The sequence below is a fragment of the Babylonia areolata genome, chromosome 24 (genome assembly GCF_041734735.1).
Source record: "Babylonia areolata isolate BAREFJ2019XMU chromosome 24, ASM4173473v1, whole genome shotgun sequence".
NCBI classification, from domain to species: Eukaryota; Metazoa; Mollusca; class Gastropoda; order Neogastropoda; family Buccinidae; genus Babylonia; species Babylonia areolata.
This window is the reverse complement of record NC_134899.1, coordinates 54,360,536-54,380,128: the sequence shown is the minus strand read 5'-3', so window position 1 is coordinate 54,380,128 and position 19,593 is coordinate 54,360,536. Positions and strand designations below refer to the sequence as shown.

The 19,593-nt window shown below is 41.1% G+C and overlaps 2 protein-coding genes across 2 annotated transcripts in view; one reads left to right on the top strand and one right to left on the bottom strand.

Moving 5' to 3' along the window:
* Nucleotides 1-822, bottom strand: part of LOC143298790 (leucine--tRNA ligase, cytoplasmic-like) — a 58,792-nt gene extending 57,970 nt beyond the window's left edge. Inside the window, exon 1 of the mRNA XM_076611752.1 lies at nucleotides 639-822. Within this exon, the coding sequence (XP_076467867.1) occupies nucleotides 639-651 (13 nt within the window). The 5' untranslated portion in view covers nucleotides 652-822. The remainder of the gene's footprint in view (nucleotides 1-638) is intronic.
* A 6,479-nt stretch (nucleotides 823-7,301) lies between these two features.
* The window catches only part of LOC143298899 (electron transfer flavoprotein-ubiquinone oxidoreductase, mitochondrial-like), a 42,986-nt gene continuing 30,694 nt past the window's right edge, over nucleotides 7,302-19,593 (top strand). The window contains exons 1-4 of the mRNA XM_076611920.1: nucleotides 7,302-7,351; nucleotides 12,369-12,497; nucleotides 15,169-15,398; nucleotides 16,700-16,781. Coding sequence (XP_076468035.1) covers nucleotides 7,312-7,351; nucleotides 12,369-12,497; nucleotides 15,169-15,398; nucleotides 16,700-16,781 — 481 coding nt within the window. The 5' untranslated portion in view covers nucleotides 7,302-7,311. The remainder of the gene's footprint in view (nucleotides 7,352-12,368; nucleotides 12,498-15,168; nucleotides 15,399-16,699; nucleotides 16,782-19,593) is intronic.

The window sequence follows — 19,593 nt, the reverse complement described above, 5'->3', positions numbered from 1 at the left end:
TTAACACAAGTGACATGAATATTTCGATCCATGAAATGGCTTGAACAATGCTTAAGTGTGGATTTGAGCCTTTGTCATATAAACAATATCAAATCAGCAATACCTAAGCCAATACCTATTTCTATAGTATAATTATTTCAAATTTCTATAATTATTGTAATTTTTCTTTCCAAACATTATTCACCAGTCTTTAACTCTTCTTCATTTTCATTCTCCTCCCACTTAACGACCAACATCTGTATGTTGATGAAAGTGTCGTTTTGTGGGAATCTGCTATACTGGGCTACCGTGGGATGTGCTATTGGTTGACAGGGGAGATGGGGCGCAGTCCACTGCTGTGTGGTCTCCAGCGAACACACAATCTTGACAATGGCAAGCACCGGCTTATGCAATATGTAGCAATACTGACATGATTCTAAAAGTAAAACTGGTTCCGATGTAAGATCATGATTCTGGAACTTTTAGAGAACTTTGCACTCGGCTTCTGTGTTTTAGCAGACGTCCGCAAGCATGTCCCAAACCGTTCGACATATTGTTACAGTTAAACAGAAACCAAACGCACGCTGGCACATTGACTACACGAACATTTTAAAGTAGCACAGTTCATATAAATAGCCTGTCTTTCTGCACTTCCTTACCTTGGGGCGGCATAACTGCAACTGTACCGAAAGCTTCTGTTTACTCGAACACAGTGCTCAGTGTCTATTTTTCGCTCAACCTGATGCAAGAGAGCGACACATGTGCCGGTGTCGTTATCGTTTCTTACTTTACAAAACTTTGAGTTCAATATATTTGCCGCTATAGAACGGACTTACTGTTTCGGCATGTTCAACAGAAGGTATAGAACGTCTAAGATAATAACGGAAAAATAGGAAATGACAATAATTGCACTTTATCATAACGCGTTCTATATCCTGTCACCCCTCCCCTCCCCCACTTCCCTGGCATTTTCCCCAGCAAACTGAAACTTTCCCCAGCGTTGTTAGTCTGTGGTTTAGAGGATAAAACATCAATTCGCAACCACCGCGGTTTTTCCCTACCATTGATTGGATACTCAGTGTGTGTGTGTGTGTGTGTGTGTGTGTGTAGTAGTAGTAGTAGTCGTCGTCGTCTTCAGTTTAACATCTTCTACTTGGGCAGAGAGTGAAGAATGGTGTGTGTGTATGTGTGTGTGCGCATGTGTGTGTGTGTGTGTGGGGGGGGGGGGGGGGGGGGGGGGGAGGGGGGGGCGTGGGGCGGGGGGGTGCGTGGGGGGGGAAGAGATACAAAGTAATGGAAAAAATAAAACATTAAAAGGGGAGACATAGGCATATAGAAGGAAACGCTAACATCAAACAACTGTAAAAAATGTTAACAATTGGACTATGCAGCAAACATTCTGCAATAACAGATAACGTCTTGTGTGTGTGTGTGTGTGTGTGTGTGCCACTGACGGTGTGTGTGTGCCACGGTGTGTGTGTGTGCCACGGTGTGTGTGTGTGTGTGTGTGTACCACGGTGTGTGTGTGTGTGTGTTTGTGTGTGTGCGTGCGTGTGTGTGTGTGTGTGTGTGTGTGTGTGTGTGTGTGTGTGTGTGTGTGCCAGTGTGTGTGTGTGTGTGTGTGTGTGTGTGTGTCGGGGCCCGTGTACGTTTATGTGTATTTGTTTGTGCTTTCATATCATGCCGTTTGTTGCATATGGCGGTTATGCATGCATGCGTGTGTGCGTGCGTACGTGTGCCTATGTGTATATGTATGTTTTACATTTATTTGTTTATATGTTGATTTATTATCGTTATTGTCTTCTTATCAGTTTATTTTTCATTTATTGAGTAGTAGTAGTGGCAGGATCAGGATCAGGATCTATACATCGCACTGCACGTCAGTGACAGCCGGGACCAATATGGCCATCGTCGCAACGGAACTTCTTCTTCTTCTTCCCCTTGACTACTGCCTTCATCATTTTGAAGATTCTGTCGACTAAAAGGGGGGTTTGCGTGTTTTGTGGATTCATGAGGTAGGGGTTTCTGGGCCAGGAGATGGGGTGGGGGGGGGGTAGGGGGGGAGGTAATCAGAGAGAAACTTGGGAGAGCTCTTGCAAAAAAACAACAGCAAACAAACAAACAACAACAAAAAAGCTCCTGACTGACTACTACTGCTACCGGGTGTCATTAATTTGATTGGAACTTTGAAACAGTAGCTGGCACTGAGGGGTCTTTTGATGGCCGCCTTGAATGCTGCGGTCGTAGTCAGTCCCTGCGCTCACAACTTCTTCCCCCAGCTGATTCCATACGGCTATTGTTTTCACAAAGAGAGTGCGCATGCTCCAAGATGGCTGCTTGACTTTGGCCTCTGCTGTTTTTGACCAAGAAAATCCACCAAATTAGAAGCTTTGATCAAAAACCATTACAAACGGGTCTTAAAATAGGAGGCTGGAACATCAGCTTCAAAAACGTCGCCTTATTTCTTGGCGATAATCTCACTGTTCCTGAAGGAAGCTCGAAATTGATTCGTCAATCCCAACTCACCAGATTCAAAAGTCATTTTCGATTTTGAAAGTTCGTACTAACTCGATCGAGCTCTCACAACTGTCACTGCACGTTTTTACTTGCTGCACGATTTACTTGCTGCACTACTACAAGGTAAGGTTTTCCCTCCTTTTCCCGTTTCACACTTTTGGTGCAATACGAAAATATTGCAATGGTGAATACCAGAATTGGATCTGTAAGCAATGCGAGTGGGGGGGCGGGGGGAGGGGGAAACTCTACCAGTGGAGAAAAGGGTAAAAAGACCGGAGCCGCGTCTCCAATTCTGCTCCTTACTGATGATAAAGATAAAACTCCCTGTTCTATTTGCAGTTCCTTGAAAGGCTGCAACCTAAACGGTCGGCTGGGCTCTAAACAACATGAATTGAATTGAAAGGCTGCAAAAAGTGGATAAGTTGTGACCGCTGCAAAGCCTGGTGTCACACTAATTGTGCCAAAGTCGAGCATGCAGATTTTGAACACCTCCAGAGGACTAAAAACAGTGCCATAAAATGGTACTGTCCCAAATGTATGGAAGAAATGACACAGGGATCAGATTCCAGTGACAAACTGGCTCAAACCGAAGCCAAGGTCACAACACTAATAAAAATTGTTGAAACTCTGCAGATACAGAATCAGATGATTCTGAGCATGTTGCAGAGTACAGGAGGAAGCATAAATGAACAAATTAAGGCTCAGATTCAAGAATACTTTGAAGAGGAGAAAGAAAGGGACATGCGAAAGAACAATTTGATCATTTTCAATGTTGATGAAAATGATTTCACAGGGGGAAAAAGAAAGGGAAACGGATGGGGCACTTATGAAGGAAGTGTGCCAAGAGATTTGTCCAGATGTGGCACCAAAACTAGCAGAATTTAAGGTCATGTGTCTGGGAAGAAAGCCTGAGAAAAATTCTGCCAGGAAGCCCAGACCAATCAAAATAATTTTCCCTGATGTTAGTTCCAAAGAGATGGTCCTTAACAAATCAAAACACCTCAGAAATAACGAGAAACAGTCTTTCCGCAAAATGGTTATTGTACCAGATAAGACCAAAAAACAAAGAGAAGGTGACAAGAAACTGTACATGGAGATGAAAAGACAGAGGGATGAGGAAGGACTGGATGTCATCATCAGAAATGGTAAAATCATTCCCAGACCCAAACCCGGACAGGATGAAAAGGACAGAGCTGGTAACATTGGGGTACCAAGCTCAGAGCACTGACTCAAGAATACCAAAAGATATGCTGTAAATAATGTAAATAGTGCAAATAAAAAAGATTTGAAAGTTACAAACAACAAGAGTAATGGTAATGTAAGGGGTGATAGTTACAGTCCTGAAGGTCTGAAGTTTGATAGTTACAGTCCTGAAGGTCTGAAGTTTTTACTATTAAACACTGATAGTATTGGAAACAAAAAACAAGAACTGAATGCCTTGGCTTGGGATTTAAATCCTGACATTATTGCAATTACTGAACTGAAGCCAAAAACCCTGAGACCTGACTGTGGATGGGAACCTGTAATTGATGGATATGTTTTATATACTAATGAGGCTGGGAGGGGGGTAGGCTTGTTTGCAAAGTCGAATCTGAATGTGGTACATAATACACAGCTGGAAGAAGTCTTCAGTCCCTCTGTCTTCTGCTCCATTGCACTTGATAATGAGGAATTAAAAGTTGGAGTTGCATATAGATCTCCCAGTAGTTCATTAGAAGAAAATAAGAAATTAATTAAATGTGTATCGCTGTTTTTTGAAGGCACAGGTAAGAAAGTGTTGATGGGTGATTTTAATTATCCAGATATTGATTGGGAACAAGAAGTGTGTACCAAACACATAGACCACCCTGCTTCAAAATTTCTGGAAGTGTTTCAAGATAATTTTGTGGTACAGTTTGTTACGGAACCAACACATTTTCGTGGTAATCAAACAGCAAATATTTTGGATTTAGTTTTAGCAAACAGAGATGACTTAGTTTATAATGTTTTATATTATCCCCCTATAGGTAAAAGTCACCACTCTAGCATTACTTTTGAAGTTGATACTGGTATTCCACTAGCTGATAAGTCGAAAGGCAGACGCTATTTTTATGATAGAGGTGATTATGAGACAGTGAGGCATGCATTGGATGACATTAATTGGAAAGAGACTTTGGAACTCAAATCTGTGGATGAGTGTTGGTCTTGCATTACTGATAAATTGAAGGAATTACAAGATAAGTATGTGCCATTTAAAGAGTTTTGGACTGGAAACAAAAGTTACAAAAAGACTGTCCCACTTTCTGTTTTGGAAAAGATACGATTGAAAAGAAGGACCTTCAGATGGTATAAGAAGTATAGGACGACTGAAAATTATAATGCTTATGCACGTGCTCGAAATCAGGTTAAGAGGGCGTTACGAAAAGCTACCAAGGAAAAAGAGATGTCTATTGCAAAGAACATTAAAAGTGACCCAAAGAGACTGTTTAATTATATTGCATCACAAACTAAACCAAAGGAGATTATTCCGAACTTAAGACTTAAACACCTGGTGGAACTTTAACTAACAATGACAAAGAAAAGGCTGAGGTCCTAAATTTGTTTTTCTCTAGTGTTTTCACAGTGGAAGATGTCACCAATGTTCCTTCTTTTGAGTCAGAATGCAAGGCTTCAACAGATTATGTTGAAGTTTCAGAAAAGATTATTAGTGACAAACTTTCACAGTTAAAGGTAAATAAATCCACTGGTCCTGATGGAATGCACTCTTATTTGCTAAAAGAATTACATAATAGTTTAGCTATTCCCTTAAAGATTCTGTTTGTCAAGACTGTATCATATGGTAAGATCCCACAGGCATGGAAAGTAACACAAGTAAAACCAATATTTAAGAAAGGTAACAAACAAGACCCTGGAAACTATCGACCAGTAAGTTTGACATCGGTTGTATGTAAAGTTTTTGAAGGTTTCATACGTGATACTTTGAATAAACATTTGATTGATAACGACTTACTGTCTGATTATCAGTTTGGCTTTACCAGTGGTAGATCCTGTGTGACTCAGTTGCTGAATACTGTACAGGACTGGATGCAGTCACTTGAAAACAATAAACCAATGGATGTAATTTATCTGGACTTACAGAAGGCATTCGATAAAGTTCCACATAATAGGTTAATTGCTAAATTGCAAGGGTACAGTATTTGTGGTAAATTGTTGGAATGGATAAGACTTCTTAGAAGAGAGAACACAGTACGTATCAGTAGGGACTGAGTCATCGTGTCCTGTTAAGGTGAGTAGTGGTGTTCCCCAAGGCAGTGTCTTGGGGCCCACACTCTGTATATTATATAAATGACATTCCTGACATACTAGACTGTTTTGTGAAAATCTTTGCAGACGATACAAAGATCTCCTTGGAAGTAGATTCTGATGTTGGTAGATTGAAATTACAAGTTAGTATTGATAATTTAGTACACTGGACTGATAGATGGCAAATTAAATTTAATAACAATAAATGTAAAGTTGTACACGTAGGCAGAAATAATCCACATTATAAGTATTATATGAATGGTACGGACTTGCAGGAGACTTCATCGGAGAGAGATCTTGGAGTCATTGTTGACTCTGGTCTCTCTTTTGATGTTCATGTTAATGAAACCATTAAAAAAGCCAATAGATTGACCGGAATGCTAGTTGGAAACATACAGTGTAAAAGTAAAGACATAATGGTGCCATTATTTAAGTCATTAGTCAGGCCAGTCTTAGAATATGGGAATGTTGTTTGGAATACGGGTTTAGTGAAACATACAGACAGTATTGAAAATGTTCAACGAAGATTCACTAAAAGAATCATTGGCTTTGCTGATATGGACTATGAAAGTAGGTTGCAAGCACTTAAGTTACCTAGTTTAGAATATAGAAGACTGCGTGGTGATTTAATAGAGATGTATAAAATGACACATGGATTATATGACAGCAGAACCATAAACTCTGTTTACATTGAATGAGAACAGTACCACAAGAGGCCATTCCTACAAACTATTAAAAGTTTCAGTTAAAACTTCCAGATTTGCACATTTCTTTACTAACAGAGTAACAAATGTTTGGAACAATTTGTCACAAGATGTTGTTTCCGCAGGAACAGTGAATACATTTAAAAATTATCTTGATATTCATTTGAAAAATTTAAAATACAAAACTCATTTACATAATTATTGATTGTTCAAGCATTGCGTACTCAATGTTGAAAAATGCATCAGACATATGTGGGGACTCTCTTTTTCTTCCCCACATCAAGCGGGCAAAAGGCCTCGTCAGGCCTGCTCGCCTTGATATGATATGATATGATATGATATGATAAGAATGAATTATTTAGCTGGTCTGTCCTGCAGAATGAAATGACAGCAGCAGCAGCAGTAGTAGTAGTAGTTTATAGGATTTTTCTCTCGCTTTTTCCCTTTCATATCTAAATATTCATTTACTTCTTTATTATTTTTTCTCAAGGCCTGATTCAGCGCGTTAGGTTACGCTGTTGGTCAGGCACTGACTGTTTGGCAAATGTGGTGTAGCGTATATTATGGATTTGTCCAAACGCAGTGACGCCTCCTTGAGCTACTGATAGTGATACTGATTGCCCTGCACGTCGCACGATCGGCACCCACATGCTGTGACGCACTGGGATATATATTTACATCTACATATTTACACTACATAATTTATGTCCGTGCTCTGACGTACACCGGAAAACGAATCAAGCAAATTGAATGGCACACCGAAACAATTGTCGTTTAGGTTTGCCGTATAGCACTAGTTCCGGTTGTTACAGAATCATTTGTGGCAATCATGGCGACCTTCACGCGAGCTGTGTATCCATTTCGGTTTGGTAAGTTTGTGAAACCATTTCTGTCTGTTTGATAAACACCTCTTTTTTCACACGACTCTTCTGTGAGTTTAGATAGGAATTTGTATGGAACTGCTGTTTTAAGGCTCATGAGTTTTTGTTTGTTAATATCCAAATGTTGACCGTTAGTAAGAAACGTTAAGTAACTTGAGAAAATTCGTCTGCTCTGAAGTTAGCAAGTCCAAAGTCCAGTGTGCAGACGTGAACACACGCACACACACACACACATACACACATTCACACACACACACCGCGTGAGTATGCAAGCGCGTGCATGTGACATATCAGAAGTTTTGCAGCCAATGCTTATCAGTATCAGTATGAGTAGGTCCAGGAGGCGTCACTGCGTTCAGTCAAATGCATATACGCTACACCACATCTGCCAAGCAGATGCCTGACCAGCAGGTAATCCAACAGGCTTAGTCAGGCCTTGAGGAGGAGAAAAAAAGAAAAAGGAAAAAAAAAGATAATACATAGAAATACTACTACTAAATGATATTTATAAGGCACAAAATCTTGATGAAGTCAACTCAGTGCACAAAAAAAGAAAAGAAAAAAGACAACAATGAAGATAAATAAGCAAGTAAATGTTAAACATGCAGGCACACATTCACACATACTCAAACACACATGCATAACAGATATGCAACAAACATGCAGTTTCACAGATATGAAAGCACAATAAATGTACATGAGCCCCAACACACACACACACACACACACACACACACACACACACACATTACCCTGCACCCCCCACCCCTCCTCCACACACTCATTTCTAGGCTACATATTGCAGCTTCCAAGGCACACACCCACACCCACAAACACACCCCCCCTCCCACACACACACGCACACACACACACACACTTACTTGTACAAGCACACACACATGCACCCACATACCCCACCCCCACCCCCACCCCCATATATACAAATATGTATATGCACACCCACGCGTTCCAATATTCCATTGCTCCCACAGTGTAGACATGCACACACACACATACCTCATCCTCTGCATGCACACATGCACGCACGCACACACACATACACACACACACACACACACACACACACACACACACACACACACACACACCAGCCAATGCTTAGAAATGACTTAGTGTTCATAAAAATGCATATAAAGAAACAACAGTTGAATGAACAGAAAGATAAAAGTAAAAAATCTGTGAGAGAAAGTTTAAAAAAAAATTAATGTAAATCAGTAACAAATAAAAAGAAAGCAAACAAACACTAAACAGAGTAAGTCATTAACATACGAACAAACCCTTTCTGGGTTTATGAATCAGTTGGTGACACTGTCAGTGTGTCATCAATTCAGATAATATTATTTAGATATTAAATTTCTTTTTTTTTTCTCAACTCGAATAAAACCAGAAAAGTTTGAGAAAAGATGGTAAAGCTTATGTTAAAGCCGGCAACTGCTGTAAAAACAAGACCATGAAATAAGCTGTTTGGTGAATTTTTGTGATGGTTTTTTTTAAAATTATGCATGCTCATTAGGGAAAACAGCTTTAGTTTCACAAGGAAATATTTTGTGTTTACACACACACACACACACGCACGCACGCACGCACACACACACGCACACACACACACACACACACACACACACACACACAGAATGGTGCACATGGAGAAACAAACACAAGCACCATTTTTTTTTTATTGAAGTAATTTAGTACAAATCAAAACTATCATCACAAGAAATCTTCAGAAACATATATTGAATATTTCTGTCAAAACTGAAATGCCGACACTAAAGCAAATGATACATTGTAAATCAGGTTTTCGTACTGAACTAGATTACAAAAACAAACACAAAAAAACCCAACAAAAAACAAACAAACAAACAAACAAAACAACAACAACAAAAAACCCCAGTAAACTGCAGTGTAACAACATTTCAGCATTGACTCAATTGGCTCTGACTTTTTAAATTTGAACATTTTGGCAGCCAGCTGAATAACACGAGTGACCAAAAGAAGCTGTCTATTTTCATATGCATGTCAGTGAGTTTCACTTCAATAATAAATAATTTCCCAGTTAACAATGAAAGACATTTACATAAGAACACCAAAGCTTGATTTATGTAAGTCTAGTCTCACAACCAGTGTGGGGATACATACTGGAATAATTTACCATCATATTAAAATTTCATACCTAATCTGTAATTATGACAACTTTAAACAGAGTCTTAAAATTAGGTACACATTCACAAAACAGGAAGACTCCTAAAATCCAATCTTGCTTTTAGTTTTAGATGATTTGTGGGTTCCCTATCACTCCTTTGTCACTGTCTGCCTGTCCGCCTGCTTGTCTGTCTTTGTAGCTGGTGTTGATGTGCTTTTCGTTTGTGTGTGTCTGTGCACGCGCACATGCACGTGTGTGTGTGTGTGAGAGGTAGGGATGGGGTGGGGTGTGACCGCAAAGAAAGGACTGTTGTGTTTGCATGTTTTTTTTCTCCTGATTTTCTTAACATATTTTCTTTTATTCTGCTGTGGGTGGACTGGCTTTGAATGATGGGGTAATCATGAAATAGGGACGTGTATGTATATATGTTATTTTCATTGCTTTTTTTTTTTTTTAATTTATTTCCTTATGCTCACACTTTTACTTCTAAGTTCTTTAGCTTTGGTCCCTCTAGGGCAAGGGCTGGATGTAAAAGTCGCATGTTACATGCTTATTGATCATCCTCAGTAATAAGTATTTTGTCTTCTCTTGTCTTGTCTGGATTTTCTGGAGTTTTTTTTTTTTTTGGATGGATATTCTCAGAGATGACAGCTGGAAGAGAATTGGTGGAATCGATACAAGAGAGAACAACTTCAACAAGACAAGTTACAATGATTCTGGTGGCCTGAACAGTGAGAAGATGATATTACACTGATTTTTCCAACTTCAATGTTGGCAACCTGACAGATTTTATCGTATGAACATGATCTTTTATGGTTATACAAAGCTTTTTTTATTTTTATTTTTATCAAGTGTGACAGTCCAACACCCAAATTTCAGACAGATTCTGAAAAAGAAATTTTGGTGTCATATACTGTAAAGCCATGTCAAAACTGATGCATAATAGGCCGATCAGTTTGCTGACAGTTTGAATCACACAGTCTCACTGGACTTTCAATCTGAGGGTCTGGGGTTCGAATTTCGGTAACTGCGCCTGGTGGGTAAAGGGTGGGAATTTTTCCAATCTCCCAAGGCAACATATGTGCAGACCTGCTTGTGTCTAACCCCCTTCATGTGTATCCGGAAGCAGAAGATCAAATTTGCATATTAAAGATCCTGTAATTCATGTCAACACTCAGTGGGTTATGGGAACAGGAAGTGAAGAACATATCCAGCATGCACACCCCCTGAAAACAGAGTATGGCTGCCTGCATGGCTGGTTAAAAACAGTCATACATGTAAAAGCCCACTTGTGTACGTACGAGTGAACATGGGAGTTGCAGCCCACGAACAAAGAAGAAGAATCAGTCTTACATGTGAAGTTTGAATCAGTTTTACATGGCAAATTGTATAATTAACCAAACAGGGAGTATAACACAAACTCTCCGCATTCGCAACAGTTTAACATGGTAAACCTTCACTCCCTGTATATGTATATAATAAAAACTATATTTAACCAAACAGGGATGATTTATTGATACAAATTTCCCACTTCATCATTACCAATATTTTTTATTTGATTTATGAAGTATGATGCATAAATTTATGGTAGAGCAAAGGAATCGACACTGGGTTAGCAGTTTCTGTCACAGTTTGCCCCAGCTGCTGTTTTGGCCATAAATCAAGCAACCAGAGCCTGTGGAACTCACCCGTTTCACTTTGGTAATTGAGAACAGCTATATAATGGGCCCTGAAAGTTTTATGTCTGGTGTATGATTACTCTGTTTCCCCATGACCAGTCCAGTCTGGAAATAGACTGGGTTTCATGGTGATGTTCAGTTTTAGGGCTGGCATTAAAGTACGAAAATAGGCCTGAGACTGGGTACTTAAATTTGTCTGAAAAACATTTCACTTTATAGCTTTCACTTGTAGAGTTGTGTAACCACAGTTGCTGAACTGTGGCAGTATGTGTATGCATGTGTACATATGCTTGTGTGTGTGTCTCTGTGTGTGTATGTGTGTTGTGTGTGTGGAGATGTGTGTGTGTGCGTGTGCGTGTTTGTTGTGAGAAGTGGTGAGTGTATAACTATGAGTGTGTGTGCAAGTGTGTATCTAGGGGGGTTGTGTGCGTGTGTGTGTGTGTGTGTGTGTGTGCATGATGTGCGGTCTATATGCAAGTGTGGACAAATGTGTGCATGTGCACATGCCCTATTTATTTCTGGAATTGACACATAACATACTTTCATGTGTATGTGCAGACATAATTCTGCTAAGTTACGCTGTGAGTGTGAGATGCACATGCTAGATTAGATGTGGGTGTGGTGGGTGTCAATATTATATATACATGCGTATATATATAGAGGGTGGGGCCTGGTATGCACATTTTGTTGGTTGAGGGTTAGTCCCAGGTGTCTTTGATACTTCAAATTGTTCCATACGGTGCTCTCTGTATGTGTGTGTGCATATGTGTGCTTGTAAAGTTGTATTAATGTGTGTGTGGGTGTGCACAAGTTCACTGACTGTTTTGATTATTTGCCTTGTACATCTTTCATTGTCTTACATTTCAAAGTATTTACATGTCTCTTTTGTATCTAGATGTGGTGCAGCATAAAATGGATATATATCAGTCAGTGCACATGCTTTGACACTTTCTTGAAACTGTAACTGAAACTTAACAAAGCACACATACACACATACATGCACACACAGACACACACACACACACACACACACACACACACACACACACACTCACTCACTCACTCACTCACTCACTCACACACGCAGACAGAACACACACACATGCAAACAAGGAGTCGTGCAGTGTGCTATCAGTGAACTGGTTGTGTTTGTGTGTTTCAGTTCCAAGGGTTGCTAAACAGATCCAGCATGTCCGCCACGCTTCCACTGAGAAAGCAGCATCCACAGAGATCCCACAGATCACAACGCACTACACTATATACCCCAGAGACAGTGACCCGCGGTGGAGTGGTGGGTCCTTATGGTTCATGTGTAGTTCAACGGTGTGTCTGATGGTTGTATTGTCTAGTATTATTATATTGTATAACTTGGCAGTACATTCATCCCTCTTTCCAGCTCTGTCTCAAGAACCTCGGTGTTATTCTTGACAACGCAGTGTCCATGCAAAAATTTATCAGTCCTGCTTTTGTCAGTTAAAATTTACAGCACTTCAGTTCCACCTGGAAATATCTGTCCACCGACACAATATCTGAACTCCTCGTTTCTTTCATTCTCTCTCGCCTTGACTACTGTAACTTTCTGCTTCATCCATCCAGTCCTTTCAGGACATGCAAAACACTGCTGCCCAACTTGTCCTCAGTTAGAAAAGATCGGAGCACATCACTCCTCTTTTCCAACACCTCCATTGGCTCCCTGTCTCACACAGAATCAAGTACAAGATCAGCACTCTGTGTCGTAAATGTATGTAAATAAGTCTGCCCCTTCCTATCTTTGTTGCTGCCTTCACCTCTACACCCCATCTGGCTCTCTACGATCAGCCTGAAATCCACTGTATTTCTGCATACCTAGACTGAAACATTCCACAGTTGTCTGTCAGTCCTTCTCCGTCTCTGGATTTTTCACTTGGAATGAGCTCCTTCTTCTGGTTCGTCGGGTGTCTGCACTAAGCTCTGAGTCTGGCCTTAAAACTGAACTCTTCCCAGAGTACCCCCCCACCCCCCACCCCCCACCCCTCCATTCCCCCTCTTCCCTCCCCTGCATTTTACTGTTGTGTGTGTGTGTGTGAATGACTGGCGTGTAAGTGCTTTTATTTGTCTCCGCACAAGAATCTGCGCTGTATTAAATGATTAATGTTTATCATTTGGGTTTTGCTTTATTTGATATGTTTGTTGAGTGTTGTGCGGTTTTGTGTGGACACATTGATAAATTACTGCTTGTGTTTGGTTGCAGGGCTATGCTTGGAAGTTGTCTTTTAGTGTTAAAATGCTTGCTTTACTCATTGATTTTTACAATGTCCAGCACAATTGAGCATGTTTTACATGTGGAAAGGTGCTGTACAAATCAATACGTTAGTATTGTTATTATTATCATCTTATTGCTAGTGTTTTAGGTGTGGATATAATGCATTTTTTTTTTTTACTGTTGTTGTTGTTGTTGTTATTGTGTTACAGGCATCAATATGACATGTGTTGTTGTTGTTATTATGATGATGATGATTGTTGTAGTTGCTGTTATTGTTATACTACTTATAGTTATTATGATGTATCACAGGCATCAGTATAATGTACGTTATTATTATCATTATTATTCTTACTAGTTACAGGGAAGGTTATAAAGTGAGTTATTTTGATTATTATTATGTGTTATGGGTGTGGATAGGATGCAAGTTATGATGATGATGATGATGTGTTACAGGTGTGGATAGGATGCAAGTTATTAAGATAATGATGATGATGATGTGTTACAGGTGTGGATAGGATGCAAGTTATTAAGATGATGATGATGATGTGTTACAGGTGTGGATAGGATGCAAGTTATTAAGATAATGATGATGATGATGTGTTACAGGTGTGGATAGGATGCAAGTTATTAAGATGATGATGATGATGTGTTACAGGTGTGGATAGGATGCAAGTTATTAAGATGATGATGATGATGACGTGTTACATGTGTGGATAGGATGCAAGTCATTATGAAGACGATCATGACGATAATGATGATGACGTGTTACAGGTGTGGATAGGATGCAAGTCATTATGAAGACGATCATGACGATAATGATGATGACGTGTTACAGGTGTGGATAGGATGCAAGTCATTATGAAGACGATAATGATGATGACGTGTTACAGATGTGGATAGGATGCAAGTCATTATGAAGACGATAATGATGATGATGTGTTACAGGTGTGGATAGGATGCAAGTCATTATGAAGACGATAATGATGATGATGATTTGTTACAGGTATGGATAGGATGCAAGTTATTAAGATGATGATGATGATGACGTGTTACATGTGTGGATAGGATGCAAGTCATTATGAAGACGATAATGATGATGATGATGTGTTACAGGTGTGGATATGATGCAAGTCATTATGAAGACGATAATGATGATGATGTGTTACAGGTGTGGATATGATGCAGGTCATCATGAAGACGATGATGATGATGACGTGTTACAGGTGTGGATATGATGCAGGTCATCATGAAGACGAGGATGATGATGATGACGTGTTACAGGTGTGGATATGATGCAGGTCGTCATGAAGATGAGGATGATGATGATGACGTGTTACAGGTGTGGATATGATGCAGGTCATCATGAAGACGAGGATGATGATGATGACGTGTTACAGGTGTGGATATGATGCAGGTCGTCATGAAGACGATGATGATGATGTGTTACAGGTGTGGATAGGATGCAAGTCATTATGAAGACGATGATGATGATGACCTGTTACAGGTGTGGATATGATGCAGGTCGTCATGAAGACGATGATGATGATGTGTTACAGGTGTGGATAGGATGCAAGTCATCATGAAGACGATGATGATGATGATGTGTTACAGGTGTGGATAGGATGCAAGTCATTATGAAGACGATAATAATGATGATGATGTGTTACAGGTGTGGAAAGCAAGTCATTATGAAGACGATGATGATGATGATGTGTTACAGACATTGACATGACCCGAGTTGTGGACGAAGTGGACGTGGTGATTGTGGGAGGGGGGCCAGCAGGCATGTCAGCAGCCTGTCGCCTCAAGCAGCTGGCCAATCAGAGGGAGATGGACCTCCGGGTCTGTCTGGTGGAGAAGGCGGCCGAGATTGGGGGCCACACTCTGTCTGGAGCCTGCATCGAGCCTGTGGCCCTGCAAGAGCTGTTCCCCGACTGGAGGGATAGAGGGGTGAGCTGGAAGGAAGGAAGGGAGGAATGAATGGTGTTTGATGATGGCCTGTGTTTGTGTCAGTGGTTTTGATTTTGATTTTTTCTTTCCAAACACTGATTAATGAGAACATATTAAAAAAAACAACAAGGTTACACTACCTCTTCCATTCTAATGGGTGAGTCCTGTCAAAGGTCTTCGGTGTCAGAAAATTCATGGAGGATTATCATTGAAGGGATGCTCTGTTGTGGCCATCTGTCCTTTGTGTGGGGGGTGGGGGTGGGGACACCCAGTCAGTCTGGTTTCACAACACACACACACACACACTCACTCTCACTCTCTCTCTCTCACACACACACACACACACACTCACACACAGACACACACACACACACACACACACACTCACTCTCTCTCTCTCTCTCTCTCTCACACACACACACTCTCTCTCTCTCTCTCACACACACACACGCACGCACGCACAATGCCAAGACATCCATCAGTGCAGATTTGCACAGATAAGTATTGAAACCATATTTGAGCCGAGATTTTGTTTCAGCATAATGAATTTTGGTGGGGAAGTTTATTCCACATTATAGGACCAGAGTTTGAAAAGGTACACTGTCCTTGTATTTTCAGCTTCCTTGATCATTCAGTTTGAATACAGTATTCTTTTTTTTTCTCCTCTTCATTGATTGATTGATTGTTGTGGATACTTATATAGCGCCTATCCTCGGTCAGAGACCAAGCTCTAAGCGCTTTACATACACGGGGACATTTGCACCACAGGCTGCCTACCTGGGTAGAGCCGACTGATGGCTGCCACTGGGCGCTCATCATTCGTTTCCTGTGTCATTCAGTCAGATTTCAGGCGCACACACATACACACTCAGACCGACATGTAACATTTTATGTGTATGACCGTTTGTTTTTGTTTTTTAATTTATTTACACCGCCATGTAGGCAGCCATACTCTGTTTTCGGGGGTGTGCATGCTGATTATATTCTTGTTTCCATAACCCACCAAACGCTGACATGGATTACAGGATCTTTAACGTGCGTATTTGAAGGGGGTTCGGACACTAGCAGGTTTGCACATATGTTGACCTGGGAGATCGGAAAAATCTCCACCCTTTACCCACCAGGTGCACCGAGATTCAAACCCAGGACCCTCAGATTGAAAGTCCGGTGCTTTAACCATTTGGCTATTGCACCCGGCTCATTGTCTCCTCCTTGCTGTCAACACCTTCCACCGAAATAATTCTGTTAACAACTAAAGGAGCAGTGAATTGATGGGGTGTGTATGCTGTGTTGTGTTCAAGGCACCGCTTGCCACGCCAGTGACGGAAGACAAATTTGCCTTTCTCACGGAGACTTCCAAGGTACCTCTTCCCATCTTGCCAGGTGAGTTATGGGACTTGGTTCTTTCTCTCTTTGTGGTCGTTCATTCTTTGGTTGAGCATCTATCCACACTCGTGATTTCAGTTCAAAATTCCACCCCATTGCTTGATCTAATCATTTCTTCTTTACCCTTCCTCACTTTGCATTTAAAAGATTAACTCAGTACGGCCAGTCCTCTCTTCTCCTCTACACAGACCCATCGGATGTCCAGTGGGTGTCTGAATGACCCAACCTTTAGCTTCCGTCGTCAGAATTGTGGTATTCTTTGTCAACATTCACGTCTTCAGTATAAGAGCCTTCTGCTTGCAATATTTTGATGATGGTAATTGGGGTGAAACACTGTTCACGTCGTCTCTTTTGCCGTTCGTATGGAAAGAGTTAATAGATATTTTTTATGTGTAAAAACAGCAAGTCAGTTGGTAAGATTGAAACAGAGAGCCAATGGGGCTGATGATTAAACAGTGACTTATTTCAAACATAAGGTGATTGTCATCTGGAAAGCTTCCAGTGGGGCTGATGATTAAACAGTGAATTATTTCAAACATAAGGTGATTGTCATGGGGAATGCTTCCAGTGGGGCTGACGATTAAACAGTGACTTATTTCAAACATAAGGTGATTGTCATGTGGAATGCTTCCAGTGGGGCTGACGATTAAACAGTGAATTATTTCAAACATAAGGTGATTGTCATGGGGAATGCTTCCAGTGGGGCTGACGATTAAACAGTGAATTATTTCAAACATAAGGTGATGGTCATGTGGAATGCTTCCAGTGGAAACACACCGAACTGCAGATTTGTAAATGAATGAGGTGAAAATATTTTCAAGTGTTCAAAGATGATATGCTTGACAGTTATTACAATACCACAGTCCTAAGTCACTTTGAAGTAAATTTGGTTTTAATTACACATACTTAACCGTGACCCAACTAGTGCAGACTCCGGCAGGGGTCTGACATTCCTGTCCTGTGCAAACTACTATCCGCCTATGCAGAGAAAATGAAAGTACTACGGCCGATAACCTCCCGGAAGTAGGTAACATCCCCTTTGTCCCCCTGGCTAGCGCACTCTTTTGACGACAGCCATCTTGACACCTGTTCCTGTGCTCTTCATATGGCTAAGTTTTTCGCATTTTCTATCTGTCTATCGATTCTTTGGCATTTCTGTTTTGTGTCCAGTTATGTCTTTTCCTTTTTGTAGGGTCCAGTCGGAGGCTGTCTCTGTCTGTTAGTGTGGCTGTGTGTGTTTATACATGCCTTTGTTTGTGATTAGTTAATGTGCGGACAGTGATCAGTGATTTTTTTTTTTTATAAGTTTTTGGTCACACGTAGGAGCCCATCAAGAATATGTCGCCTGATTATGCTTTGTATGCTCAAATATTGGTGACCAGAAATGTGTGTAGTAGAGTGCTGAGAGCCCCCATAAAGTGCTGGAGGTAAAAGGGGAAAGTACTTCATCTTCAGTGAGTTAACTTGGCCACTTGGTGGCTTTGTGTTGGCTGCATGAATGGCGTGTCTGGCACCAGCTCATGTTAGTTTTTCTCAGAAATTGCCTGTTTTTATCCCGTAAACATTGCTTGTCTGGGAGACGCCAAGGCAGAATTGGTCAGGCGTTCTACTTGTGATCCAGTGTTCACCAGTGATCAGGGTTTGAGGCCCTGTTTTGGGGCATGGTGTTGTGTCCTTGGGAAAGGGGCTTTACTCTGGTTACCCTCACTCCACCCAGGTGTGAACCGGTTCCGGAGTTGTTCAGGGAAGGTTAAAACTGTGGAAGGAGAGGATTGGGCCCTACCTTCCTGTGCCGAGTCCTGGACACAGTGGTAGGTATTCACTACCTTCCTGTGCCCAGCCCCAGACACAGTGGATATGAATTCACTGCCTACCTGTGCCCAGCCCCGGATACAGTGGATATGAATTCACAGCCTTCCTGTACCGATCCCTGGACACAGTGGATATGAATTCACTGCCTTCCAATGTCCAGCCCCAGACACACTGAGTATGAATTCACTGCCTTCCTGTGCCCAGCCCCAGACACAGTGGATATGAATTCACTACCTTCCTGTGCCGAGCCCCGGACACAGTGGATAGGAATTCACTGCCTTCCTGTGCCCAGCCCTGGACACAGTGGATAGGAATTCACTGCCTTCCTGTGCCGAGCCCTGGACACAGTGGATAGGAATTCACTACCTTCCAGTGCCGAGCCCTGGACACAGTGGATAGGAATTCACTGCCTCCCTGTGCCCAGCCCCAGACACAGTGGATAGGAATTCACTACCTTCTTGTGCCCAGCCCCAGACACAGTGGATAGGAATTCACTGCCTTCCCGTGCCCAGCCCCAGACACAGTGGATAGGAATTCACTGCCCTGATAGCTGTAATTTGTGTAAAAGGCAACAGGGACCTTAACTCACTCAGTACGGCCAGTCCTCTCTTCTCCTCTACACAGACCCCTCGGATGTCCAGTGGGTGTCTGAATGACCCAAACTTTAGCTTCCATCGTCAGAATTGTGGTATTCTTTGTCAACATTCACCTCTTCAGTATAAGAGCCTTCCGCTTGCAATATTTTGATGATGGTAACTGGGGTGAAACGATGTTATTTATTTATTTATTAAGACTTCTTGCTATAGTGCATATTCTTGAAGCTCTATGCGCTTTACAATAGCACTAAAAAAAAAATAATAATAATAAAAAAAACATTCACTGAAACATCCCCACACAAACATATGCATATAATTTGAAACATAGGTGAGAGAGAACAATTAAAATAGGTCATGTCAGTTGATTAAATCAATTTTTGAGCTGAACCAATCCCACTGTC